The sequence below is a fragment of the Micromys minutus genome (genome assembly GCF_963924665.1).
Source record: "Micromys minutus genome assembly, chromosome: 9".
In the NCBI taxonomy this organism is placed as follows: Eukaryota; Metazoa; Chordata; class Mammalia; order Rodentia; family Muridae; genus Micromys; species Micromys minutus.
In genome coordinates this window covers 18,224,558-18,238,484 of record NC_137978.1, presented here as the reverse complement: position 1 = coordinate 18,238,484, position 13,927 = coordinate 18,224,558, and the positions used below count along the sequence as shown (strand labels likewise).

General features: G+C 44.6%; 1 protein-coding gene across 1 annotated transcript; it reads right to left on the bottom strand.

The window, feature by feature from the left end:
- Positions 1–11,615: 11,615 nt before the first annotated feature.
- Positions 11,616–12,020, bottom strand: LOC308424849 (eukaryotic translation initiation factor 1A, X-chromosomal-like; the record flags this gene model as incomplete). The annotated part of the gene is made up of 1 exon (XM_080922034.1): positions 11,616–12,020. One exon carries the CDS (start codon positions 12,018–12,020, stop codon positions 11,616–11,618), a length of 405 nt encoding a protein of 134 aa, XP_080778160.1.
- Between the last annotated feature and the right edge of the window lie 1,907 nt (positions 12,021–13,927).

Sequence of the window (13,927 nt, the reverse complement as noted above, 5' to 3'; positions counted from 1 at the left end):
TCCAGAGACTGCCCCACCTGGGGGTCCATTCCACATGCAGACACCATTGCTGATGTAAGAAGTGCTTGCTGACAGGAGCCTGATACAGCTGACTCCCGAGAGGCTCTGCCAGAGCCTGACAAATACAGGGGCGGATGCTCAAAGCCTACCATCGGACTGAGCACAGTGGCCCCAATGGAGGAGCTGGGGGAAGGACTGAAGGAGCTGAAGGGGCGTTATGTAGCATCCATGGGCGGGGAGGCTCTTGGTCCTGTGAAGACTTGATGCTCCCGTGTAGGGATGGGAATGCTAGGGTGGTGAGGCGGGAGTCGGGGTGAGTGGGTGGGAGAGCACCCTCATAGAGGCAGGGTAAGGGGGGAAGGGATAGGGGATTTGCAGAGGGGAAGCAGGGAAAGGGAATGATATTTGAAATTTAAATAAAATATCCAAAAAAAAAAAAAAAAAAAAGACTCTGTGGGCCACATGCTCCAGTTCTGAGACCACACACAAAAGCAACAACCTGGTAAGTTGCCGTGAGAGCGATGGGAGCCCTGTAAGGAGCACTATACCCTTCAAGTACAACAGGATGGGCCAGGCAGGGCTGGCCTGCAGCCACTGTTACATCCTCTGAGGGTCAGGGCCGCCCATGAAAGCAGGAATAGGAGGGGAGAGTTCTGCTCAGATCACAGAGTCCTCGGCACTGGGAACGGTGTGGAGCACCTAATAAACATGGCAGCCCCACGGCATAATTAGGTTTGGTGGCCAATCCAGTGGCCTTAAAACCAGCCTCGCTTGTCTCCCAAAGGTGCCTCCCTTCAGCCCAAATCAGGGTCCTCATTTCAGCCAAGCACTGCTTCTTCATCTGAAGTTTGGAGAGAAAGGGAGAAGGGAGGGGCGCCTTGGGGTACCTCCAGGGCCGAGCGCAGCTTGGCACATGTCTGTGTGACTTGTTTGGGGGAGAAAGGCCCTGCGAGCGGGATCTGGAGAAATTCTAGCCAATCTGTCTCTTGTCCCTTTGTGCTTCTCTGCTGCTCAAGTGTGACAAGATGACAGGGCCACCCAAGTTTCTACCCTTTCGTCAAGCTAAAGAAAGCCAATGTAATAAAAGCGCTTGTGATGCCCGGGTAGCCATTGCCCTAGCTCTAAGCTTGCACGGTCCTCTTAGATTGTCTGTGACTTTGGAGGGTTCTGTCATCTGCCCGAGCCCTTGAAATGGGGCTGGTGCCACTGAAGGGGTACTGTTGTTTTGTGTCCCTGGCCTCACTGAGTGTCCCAGGCGGATCTGGAATCCACTGTGTTCCAGACTGGCCCCCGAATCTTGGTGTCTCTGCCTCTGCTCCTCAGTGCTCGCACTACTTGTCCGTTCCCAGCGACAAGCTAATTATGATTAAGTCTAATAGTAATGTTTGACGTCGCAGGGCACCGAACAGTGGGCAGAGAAGCCTACTGTGAGGCTCAGAGGGGGAAGACTTCAAGGAGCCTCAGACGATCCTACCCTGGAGCTCTTTCACTTGTTTCTTTCCCAGGGACCTGAGATCAAGAGAAGACGGAAAACCAGGGTGCCCTGGTTTAGAGAGATACGTGAGGCCAGATCGCTTACATAATCACGGCTTAGGCTAAGGGCATCACGAACCCTAATCCACCCTTTTCCTCTTGCCAGAGACCCACAGACCCCTTGGAGACTAAGCCAGAGGTCTGATTTTCGACTGCGGCGCCTGGCCACTAGGTGTCACTAGTGGTTCCGTAGTCGGGGTGGTGGTGGTGGTGGCGGCGGCTGGCAGGTACCCAGTGGGAACTGGGAGCCCCTAGAGGGAGTCACTCCAGAGGGGTGGAACCTGGACTCAGGACAGCGTTAGGGACACCCAGCAAGTGCTCTGCGTGGAGTATGCGAGGGAAAGCGTGACGTGGCTCTGCGACATTTGCCCTATGGCTTCCAGCTTCACCTCCTTCCGGCTTGCTGCAAGAAGGAACTTTGGAGCGCCTGCTTCAGCGGACCGCCAGAGTGCTCCACTGGCAAGGAAGGAAGCTGATTTCAGTGCTCTGTCCAAAATCCGAACACATAGCTTTCTCTGAGTTACCCATGTTCCCTGTGAGTGAAAGTCTCAAAGGAGTGGTGAGGAGGAGAGCCCGTTCCTGGTCCTGCTCTTCGTGCGGCACAGGCAGGCTTGCCTCCAAAATGATGTTTTAATTTCCTACTCACTGAACGAACAGCAGGGCCGCACACAGCGGCTAGTTGGTTGGATACATGTGTGAGAGCAGTAGGTGTCGGAATGGAGACCGAAGCCTTCTCTCAAGGCGACAGTAAGCATCTTTATCACATCCTCGGTTTTCTGGGGCCAGAGAGACAAGGCTGAGTTGCAGTCATCTACTCCTAGCCTGGGTCTCCCCACATGTAAAATTAGGGTAGCATTCATTAATGCATGATCATTAATTTTACATCAGCTTGGCTGGAGCAAGCATGCTGTGATGGCCAGACATGATGGTGGGTGTTTTGTGAGGTAAGAACATGTTTGGCTGGTAGACTTTGAGTAAAGCACATGCCTGGGTCATTGTGTAAGTGACATCATCAATCAACCAAGGCTCAAACAGAAAAAAGGCTGGCTTCATCAGAGTAACAGAAGCCCCCTCTCGTTCACTCCTTGCAGATGTCAGCTACCTTGAGGCTTTTCTTCCGCACGGAAGGATGTCGGTTGTCCTGGACTACAGCCTTCAGTTGTATGTGGAACCACATAACCTTGACTCTTGTGTCTCTAGAATACCATGTGCCTGCAGATTCTAGACTTACCAGTTTCCATAATTGTGTGAGACGTTCGTTTTCTTAAGGATAAATCCCTTCTGTCTCATAAAATATCACAGTTGTTTCTCTGGAGACCCCTTGATATCTAGACTGAAGTAAAGTGTTAAACTAAAGCAGTATCTAGGTGTTTTTTTTTTTTTTTGTCTTTTTTTGGTGGGGGGATCCAACTTGTCAGCTCTCTTGCCCAAGCATTCAAAAGATGCCCACATTTATAGATCAAACACATTAGAGATTACCTCAGGAACACCAAAATCTGACAGTATCACATTAAAAAAACAAAAACAAAGACTCAAAGCATTCCCTCCTGGAGAAGTTGGACCAAGAGAGAGAGCCCAAGTTTTCCTCTTTTTCATCCTCTGTGCTGTTGTAAGCCCCCTGTTTGAACTTGTGTAAATGGGGTCTCACACTGGGTCCCATTTATGATCTGTTTCCCCATCATCTTTTGTGGACTTCCTCTTACTGATGTGTGTAGTCACAGTTCACCCAGCCTCCCTGGTGACTAATTACCCCTCAGTAAATATAGCAGTGTCTCCATTCCTCACTGTCAGCAGACAGAACAGCCTTTGTTACGGTGAGTGGTGTCTCTCAGGACTGTCTTAGATGTCTCTTGGCACAAAAGGACAAGATGTTTTCTAGACTGTAAAAAAATCAGCCTTTTTCCATCAACAATGGCTGTCCTGCCGAAGGCCGGAACTCTATAAACCTCCCTGATCTTGCAAAGCCAGAAGTTCCTGACACTTGACTCTCTGTCACTTCCTCCTGGTTCCCACTGATTATGAATTAGCTAACTGAGTCGGATTGTGAGGTCAAGCTCCACCGTTGAGATGACAGTCACCATCCTGTGTTAGGATAATGTTACCCTAACACAGTGGACATCTTACTCTCTGTCATAGCTTGCCAAGTTTGGGTCCTTGTGCTCTCTTTTGCAAAACTAAGCTGCCTTGTTGAGTTACTTCCTCTTTGTTCAGCACTGGGAAAATCCTCGTAAGACACAATTACTAGAGGATAAGACACGTATATCTTTCACCTCAACCTCAGACAGGGTCTTAGTCAGGGTTTCTGTTCCTGCACAAGCATTGTGACCAAGAAGCAAGTTGGGGAGGAAAGGGTTTATTCAGCTTACACTTCCACATTGCTGTTCATTACCAGAGGAAGTCAGGACTGGAACTCAAGCGGGTCAGGAAGCAGGAGTTGATGCAGAGGCTAAGAAAGGATGATACTTACTGGCTTGCTTCCCCTGACTTGTTCAGCCTGCATTCTTATAGAACCCAGGTCCACCAGCCCAGGAATGGCGCCACCCACAATGGGCTGGGCTTGACTAGTAATTGAGAAAATGCCTTACAGCTGGATCTCATGGAGGTATTTCCTCAAATGAGGCTCCTTTCTCTGTGATAGCTCCAGCATGTGTCAAGTTGACACAAAACCAGCCAGCACAGGCAGGAAATTGTCATGTATGAAGAAATGACGTTGTAATCAGATGAACAGTTTTGCCATCCACCACTTTCCCAGAGACAGATAAGAAGTGACAGGCAATGGGTTTATTTACAGTCTGAGTCCAAGAGTATTTGGGTTGGCCTGGTGCAACTGTGTATTCAGATGCAAAATTCCGCACCCCTTGATCTGGTTGCCCCAAGATGATTGAATTCTCACGCAAACCAGCTTTTGTTGCACAAACCTTGCTCCCCAAGTTAATTAGTCAATAAAAGGCTAAAACCAGTGGTTGGGTAGAAGAGAGAGAGAGAGAGGCAGGACTTCCTGGGAGGGAGAAAGGACCTCTGGGAAGAGCAGGGAGGCCCTTTCACCAGAAGACAGCAGAGGAGATGGGTGTGACTACAGGCCTGGAAGGTGTAGCTAGCCACATGGCTGGACAGTCAGGTTAACTTAGAAGATCGAGATGACTCTGTCCAGATAAGGCCTAAGCTTTTGAAATGTCTAAAGGTCCCTGTGTGGCTATTTGGGGTACTAGCTTATTAAGGAATAACTACTGCTGTATCAACTTCCAGCTTTAACAAATGTATACAGAATATTAATAATCATTTTTTTTTAATAAGAGAGAAACATTGTTGGTTTCTTTCAGTCCTGCCTGCAGCAATGTTCATTTGTGGAAAAGATGAAGCAAAAGTGAAGGAATGGACAGTTAGCTGTGAGTTAAGTTATGCTAAGAGCTCCGTCTGTAAGGTTAACCTTTTCCAGGGACAGTCTCTTTTCTGCAGCCATAGTATTGGGCTGTCCTCACCAGCAGCATAGGGTTTCCTGGAGAGATCATAGCTTCGGACAGGGCTCCTGTGCTAACTGCTACTATCAGCAGTTCATGGTAATAACAGTCTTCCCTGCCTTGCAGAGCAGGTCTCAGAGCACAGCAACCGGGGCCTCTGTGGCTGACAGGCAATGCCGCTTCTTCGTGGGCTTTACCTCAATATTTCTGACTGCTGTTGAGTCTGAACCTTCTCAGAAGCTGGTCTTTTCTTGTTTGTCTGTGAAGGGCTGACTTGTACCTTTTGTACATTTTTTTCCCCTATGGAAATTAGAGCAGTGGTTAACCTGGGTTGGGAGGGGACAGAGGGATGGAGGGTTCCCTGTTTAACTTTGTTTTGATTCCTCATGAATTTTACAGCTTGTACCTCAGTCCTTATCATCTCCTTGTTTCCTCTTCTCCACTGTACACTCCTGCCACCTCCCTTCCCAACACCAACACACACACACACACACACACACACACACACACACACGGAAACTGTAGCATGTCACAGTGTGTCCCACACTATTTCCCTTTGTCCGCACATCTTCACTTGGAAATGCTTATTGCAATGAGTCTCGTTTGAGGCCTTCAGCTTCACCAGGGCTGCCCACATGTTTGTTGTCTAGTGCTAATATGAACCATGGACACTGACCCCTGTCACTGTATAGCTATGGACCCAGACATGGCACTCAGCAGCAGCTTGGGCTGGGACCTCACCATGACCTCAGATGGCAGGGCTGGCCACTCACAACAGGCTCCTCCTCTCCACCCTTGAGTCTCCAGACCCTCTCTCTTCACAATGCTGGGGCTGCTCCCCTTGTTTTTCTCTCCCTTCTATCCACCACATACTCACACATTGTGGTGACTCTTGTTGTAGGCTGGCCACTCAGCTGGTGAGTCCCTAGGAGATATCCTCCAGCAAGCAGGTTTCTATGGCCCACCCATGCTGTGGTGTATAAGGCATCTTTCTCCATTCCCACCGTGTGGTATGTTGAAACACAGGTCTCTGGCTTCCTCCTTTGGTGCTATGATGCCTAGATTTGATTTAATCTGATTTTTTAATGTGTTCCAGGCATAAAACAGCTTTGGCTACCAAGCTAGGATGAACAAAGGACTGTCATCTGCTATGCTCCTGACTGATATAAGAAAACCACCAACAATAAGGTGTCTCTTTGCCCGTTGTCAGTGTGTGTGTGTGTGTGTGTGTGTATTTCTTTTTTTAATTAGATACTCTCAGTATTTACATTTGAAATCTTTTCTCCTCCCCCTACCCTCCTCTCATCCCTCCACTTGTCTTAACAAAGGTGCACTAGCTCGTAATCACCTTCTCCACCTCAGTGCCTTGGCATTCCCACACATTGGGAAGACTTGCCCTCCCTGGACCAAAGGTCTCTTCTCACATTGATGCCAGACAATGCTATCTTTGGCTACACATGCAACTGGAGCCATAGGTCTCTCAGTGTGTTCAATGGTTGGTGTTTTAGTCCCTGGGAGCTGTGGAGGGTTTGGTTGGTTGATAATGTTCTTCCCATAGGGTTACAACCCCTTTCAACTCCTTCAGTCTTTTCTTTAGCATCTTCATTGGCGTCCCCGTGTTCAGCCCAATGGTTAGCTACAAGCATGCTCAGCTATATCTGTATGACTCTGGCAGAGCCCCTGAGGAGGCATCTCTTTCTGATTCCTGTCAGTGAGCACTTCTTTGCATAAACAATAGTGCTGCATATAAGGTGGATCCTCAGGTGAGACAGCCTCTGAATGATCTTTTTTTCAGTCCCTGCTCCTCTATTTATCCCTGTATTTCCTCCCTTGAGTATTTTATTCTCCCATCTAAGATGGACTGAAGCATCCACATTCTGGCCTTCCTTCTTTTTGAGTTTTATAAGATCTGTGAATTGTTTCTTGGGTATTCTGAGCTTTTGGAGCTAGTGTGCACTTATCAGTGAGTGTATACCAGGTGTGTTCTTTGGTGACTGGGTTACCTCACTCAGGATGATAGTCTCTAGTTCCATCCATTTGCTTAGAAATTTCATAAAGTCATTGTTTCTAATAGCTGAGTAGTACTCCATTGTGTAAATGTACCACACTTTCTGTATCCATTCCTCTGTTGAAGGACATCTGGGTTCTTTCCAGCTTCTGGCTGTTATAAATAAGACTGCTATGAACATGGTGGAGTATGAATCCTTCTTATATATTGGATCTTATATGTTGGTATATGCCCAGGAGTGAAATAGCTGGATCTTCATTTAATACTATGTCCAATTTTCTGAGAAACCACCAGACTGATTTCCAGAGTGGTTGTACCAGCTAACAACCACACCAATAGTGGAGGAGTGTTCCTCTTTCTCCATACCCTCTCCAGCATCTGCTGTCATATGAGTTTTTGATCTCAGCCATTCTGACTGGTGTGAGGTAGAATCTCAGGGTTGTTTTGATTTGCATTTCCCTGATGACTAGGGTTATTGAACATTTCTTTAGGTGCTTCTCAGCCATTAGATATTCCTTAGTTGAGAATTCTTTGTTTAGCTCTGTACTCCATTTTAAATAAGATTGTTTGATTCTCTGGAGTATAATTTCTTGAGTTGTTTGTATGTATTTTCTGATTTTGTTCATTTGGATACTTTCCATCTAGTTAGTCTAGGTAAGGGTTTATTGATCTTGTTGATTTTCTCAAAGAATCAGCTCCTGGTTTTGTTGATTATCTGTATAGGTTTTTTTTTTTTTTGTTTCTACTGGTTGATTTCTGCTCTGAGTTTGATTATTTCCTGCCATCTACTCCTCTTGGGTGTATCTGCTTCTTTTTGTTCTAGAGCTTTCAGGTGTGCTGTCAAGCTGCTAGTGTATGCTCTCTCCAGTTTCTTCTGGAGGCACTCAGAGCTGTGAGTTTTCTTGTTAGCACTGCTTTTATTTCATCCCATAAGTTTGGGTATCTTGTGCTTTCATTTTCGTTAAATTCTAAAAATATCCTTGATCTCTTCCTTTATTTCTTCCTTTACCAGGCTATCATTGAGTAGAGCATTGCTCAGCTTCCAACTTTTTGTTGTCTTTGTTGTTATTAATAACCAACCTTAGTCCATGATGATCTGATAGGATGCATGGGAGTATTTCAATCTACTTGTATCTGTTGATGCCTGTTTTGTGACCAATTATATGGACAATTTTGGAGAAGGTACTGTGAGGTGCTGAGAAGAAGGTATATTCTTTTGTTTTAGGATGAAATGTTCTGTAGATGTCTGTTAATTCCAATTGGTTTATAACCTCTGCTAGTTTTGCTGTGTCTCTGTTCAGTTTCTGCTTCATGACCTGTTCATTGATGAGAGTGGAGTGTTGAAGTCTCCCACTATTATTGTGTGTGGTGCAGTATATATGTTGAGCTTTAGTAGGATTTTTTTTTTTTTAAATGAATGTGGGTGCCTTTGTATTTGGAGCATAGATGTTCAGGATGGAGAGTTCATCTTGATGGATTTTCCTGTGATGAGTAAAATGTGTCCTTCTTTATGTTTTTTGATAACTTTTGGTTGAAAATCTATTTTATTTGATATTAGAATAGCTACTCCAGCTTTTTACTCTTTGTTTGAAAGTTTTTCCCCAAGCCTTTTACTCTGAGGTAGTGTCTGTCTTTGTCTTTGAGATGAGTTTCCTGTATACAGCAAAATGCTGGATCCTGCTTACCTATCCAGTCTGATAGTCTATGTTAGGATCAAAGGCGAGACTCCCAAATCTGGGTTGTAGTTCATTCCAGATATAGTCAAGTTGACAACCAGGAATAGTTACTACTCTATTGCTGAGAAGAGACACCACGACCAAGGCACTTATAGAAGAAAACATTTAATTGTGTGTGTGGGGGCTTGCTTACAGTTTCAGAATGTGAGTCTACATCATGATCATGTTAGGAAGTGTGGCAGCTGACAGGTAGGCAGGCATGTTGCTGGAGCAGTAGCTGAGAATTTACATTCTGATCTGAAGGCAGGAGGCAGAGAGAGAGAGAGAGAGAGAGAGAGAGAGAGAGAGAGAGAGAGAGAGAGAGAGAGAGAGAGAGACTGGGTCTGGCTTGGGCTTTTGAAACTTCAAAGCCCAACCTCAGTGACATAACTCTTCCAACAAGGCCACACCTCCTAGTCCTTCCCACACAGTCCATAAACTGGGAACCAAACATTCAAATCTATAAACCTATGGGGGCCATTCTCATTCAAACTACTGCATTGTCCTAAAGTTCTTTTCTGCCATGAAGTCAAGAGTACATAGATTCACCTGAGTAGACTCCACCCATTGCTTCACACCTCAGCATAGAGGTGTGTCTCTGATCCACGCCCAGCTGCCTCTGACAAAGTCGATGAAATGACGTCTTGAATGTTGGCTGATGGGGGATTTTCTCACCTTTGACAGCTATTTGACATGGAGAAGTGTAAAGATCAGGCTCTTTTTTTTTTTTTTTTTTTTTTAAATTTCAAACATTTTATTTTTCTTCCTGGGTGGATCTTGGAGTTGTACTATAGGAACCAAAAATAAAGAAAGCAAACAATTCCTTACAGACCATTTCCATTCCTTATTAGAACTAAAATCGATCAGTGACACCACACAGTTCTCACACCAAATACACATCAAAGAATTATTTCAGGTAGCATTTGCATACTGTATTCATATGACTGTATCCAACTATTTAAAATCAATATGACTCCAGATCTTCCAGAAAACAAAAGCACTCAATAATGCTGCTTCAGGGAAGAAGAAAAGATAAAAACCACCAGAACATATAGGAAGTTGGGTCATATCTAGTTTCTGCAAACATTTCAAACCTTGTTTGTTACAGAAGTAGAAAATCAGCCTTTGAGCCGTATCACCTGTGCAGAATTAAAACACTGCTCATAAAGTATTCTATATACGCTGCAAAGTTAGCAAAATTGCTTTTTCATTGTTGTTTTTGAGACAGTGCCTTACATAGCTCTGACTACTATTCAGTGACAAATCCCCCCGTGCTGGGATCCTAGGCGTATGCTACATCCGGCTGGTGAAACACTTTTAAGGTACGGAGGTCTAATTGTTAAGGAAGACAAGCGCTCAGCAAACGCTTCAAGGCTACTTGCAGCCTTGTTCTCAGAAGCAGTCTACCAAGATAAACGCTGAGGAACGCCACAGAATAGGAAATATACACGGACCCACTACGTCTCTCCTAATGTTTTTATGGTACCTCGGACTTCGAGGCAGAGTGTGCAAACCTAGAAGATGAAGTCATAGTTAAGAAGTAATTAGAGAAGCTCTCCTTGCTGTGAGACCGTGTGAAGGTGCATTCCTCCGTGTGTCACTTTTCGGGAATGAAAAGTTTTCTGGATGTTGGTAGAATACAGGCCCACAAGCTGCACGGTGGATCTTGGTTTTAAACTCGCTTGATTTCAGCATGTCTAGTGAATTTCGACCAGCTCAGCTCTACTCTTAGAACTCCTAAAGAAGAGCAGTAGAAAGAAAATGGAGTTCCCCTGGACTCTCCCCAGACTGTCCACATAGTTTCAGGAAAGTGTGAAAAAGCATTAAGTTACTTATACTTTTGCTATGTAATATTTATACGGTTATAAACTTAAATCTTCACTTGCCTATGTTTTATGTGTTTATTAAGCACTCAAAATTGTAGCTCATGTGAATAAGACTCCTGAAAAAAAAAGCAATACTCCAACACAATCTTTCTGTTGGGTAAAAATATTCTACACACATGAGTAAAACAATCTTTTGTTTGAGAAATTTCCTATTCACACTAGTTGAGAAAAGCAACCATCTCAACAATTAAAATAGCATTTCCTATGTCACAACAACTGAGCACCACCTAGTGTTCATCTTTTGCAACTACTGACCTTAGTTCAAAATTGGCATTAAAAACCAGTTTCTAAAAACAGTTTGAAGCCAGGCGGTGGTGGCACACACCTTTAATCCCAGCACTTGAGAGGCAGAGGCAGGCAGACTTCTGTGAGTTTGAGGACAGCCTGGTCTACAGAGTGAGTTCCATGACAGCTAGGGCCACACAAAGTAACCCTGTCAACACTCACCCTCCCCACACAAACAAACAAACAACCCCACCAAACCATTTTGCAAATAGACACCTTTCTTCCTCCAGTAAGACTGTGAAATAAAGTCATGAAAAAATGCATATGGTATCAAATCTAATATAAAAATAGCTACATACTTAAATATGAAAAGCAGACCTATCATTTTGCCTTTAGATAGATTTCTGTACAGTCAACAGCAATGCAAAGGCAGGGCTTAATCATAATTTATCCTGAGCACAAGGCAAACGGTTTATTCAAAACACCCATTTACTTACCGGAAAGGGTCAAAGTAGAAAAGTTTTTTTTTTTTTTTTTTTTTTTTTTTTTGTTCTGTTTTGTTTTTTGTTTTTGTTTTCCTAAAATGGTCATCTTAAGGACCATTAAATGGAATCTACAAAGTGGGCTTAGCATGTAAGTTGGGATTTTCAGTGTGAAAAGATGGCAGTATCAAATCTGCCTCAACAAAGCACAACCACAGCAATAGCACTTTTCTTGGAGGTCTAGGGCCAGATTCCAAACTTAAAGGACAATCTTCAGGAAGACTGGAATGTAGAATGTTGAGTTCATTTTAGATACCATCGATGTCTTCATCACCATCCCTAATGTCATCAAACTGAATTTCACCACCATCTCCAGGACCAAATGTATCAGTTTCGTTGGTTTTAGCATGCCCCGGAAGCTCGCCGTAGGCTTTGAGACTGACATCTGCTTTGTTGTCCTGATAATCCCGGAGGCCCACCAACATGATATCTGAGGTATTTATCCGAACCTTTTTTCTCAATTTCCCTCTGATATGGCGTAGTCTCTTCACGCCATCAAAACACATGGCTTCTAATCGTCCGTTTCCCAACATTTTGATTACCTGAGCATATTCTTGTCCATCCTCCTTGAACACAAGCTCTCGCTTTTTGGATTCATTCTCATTCTTCCCTCTATGCCTGTTTTTACCTCCTTTTCCTTTATTCTTGGGCATGGTGACAAAGACCGGCTGGTGGTGTGTGGAACACTGCTCCGCATCAGGCACTGTTTCGACGCCTGCTCTGAGCACCTTCTGGGCTGTTTGCTATAGTTTAGAACGACTCCTCTCCTTTATAACTGTTCCCCTCACATACGATAGCCATGAAGATTTGTAGCCAATTTACCACAATCGGCTCCCCAAGCCCAGCTAAACAGGCCAAGAATTACCACAACTCAGGTGGGCCGTGCGATCTGGAAAAGAGGGCACTGTGGTTGTTTGTACGTAGAATGTCTTGTCATGGCTATGTCCCTCAGTCTGGAGCAGGGGAGTGCCTAGATGGGATCAGCTGAGTGGGAGAAAGTAAGGGCGGGGGTCAGACATGGCACACAGCCTCCACGGTCTTCATGTTTCTTCCTGAAGCCCTTTGGAGCCTGTGGGTACAGTTTCCTGTGCTAGCCCATTTAACTTCATTTTTCCTGTCTTTCATAAGTTTTTTTTAAAAGAATTTATTTATTTAATTATTTATCTATTTATTTATTTATTATAAGGACAGTGTAGCTGTCTTCAGACACACCAGAAGTGGGCATCAAATCTCATTCAAGATGGTTGTGAGCCACCATGTGGTTGCTGGGATTTGAACTCAGGACCTCTGGAAGAGCAGTCAGTGCTCTTAACCACTGAGCCATCTCTCCAGCCCCTTTGTTTTCTTATTTTTATTTTTTTTTGTTTTGTTTTTGCTGACTCTTGATCAAGTTGCGTTGTGTTTCAAAACCCAAAAGAGGATTCATGAGACTAAGATTAATCTTCAGGGAGAATTATTGGGCAGAGTTAGGTCTCACACAACAGTTAACTTAGCAGGTGCTTCCCCACCCCCACCCTACTGCCCTGCGGATGCTGAGAACAAGGTGGTGACCTGCAGGGACACATCCCTGCCATTTTGCAGTCCATAGTTTTCCCTTACTTTATTAGCTCAACATATTTGAGAAGGGGGAAAATCATGAAAAACAACAACACTATTTTTTTTCTTATCCCTCCCTCCACTCCGAAGCCACCCCTGCTGCAGCTGCCGACTGAAGTGTCTGTGTGCAAAATGTTCTTTGTCCTTTGGGAGGAAACAACGAATTATTAAAAGAGCTGCTTGCAGGGACAGGAGGCTGGGAAGAGCTTGCCAGCATCAACTCTTCCAACCATCCAGTGCTGAACTCTGGCATTGTCTCTTTGTCTTCACCAGGGCAGTTTCAGTGGTCATGGTAGAGACACACAGTCTTCCGATGCTCTAAGCAAGCCTGGCTCATACAGTCTACCTGGATGTGTAAGTATTCCCCAGTCTTCGTCTTTCACAAGTTATCCCGTGTTCCACAATTCCTTTAAAGAATTATTTTTGTTCTAAGCAATGGGAGACGGTGGGGAACACTAGCAAGGTGAGGCAGGAAGCTGCCAGTGACCTTCTTATATGTCTGGCACCCATGCCGGCTTCGAGTCCTAAATTTGCTACTTACTAAACTATGTGCTTCTGGTCAAATTAATCTCCCAGGAAATGAATTAGGCTCTTCCTAGTCTATTAATTCTGGGAATTTTTTTTGGGTCAATTTTGGAGAATTTTCCTCTCTGCAGAACGGTGATAGTAAATGACTGTCTCATGTGAATACTTAAGACTAACCTGTTGGAGCAGCGGCTCTTCAAACTGACTGTGCATTCGCTTGAACGACTGGAGGAGTTGTTTGTTTTTAAATAACAGTGTCAGGAAGCACCCAGATCAATTAAATTAAAATTTCCGAGTGTGGGAGCCAGCCATTTATCTTAATTTTCCTATATTCTCAGTGTCCAGCCAAACATGAGACCACGAGACAGTACTTCTAATAATCATTCAATGAGCAACAGCTGCTTTTAGAAATATAGCTAAAAGCTGGCCAAAAATCTCC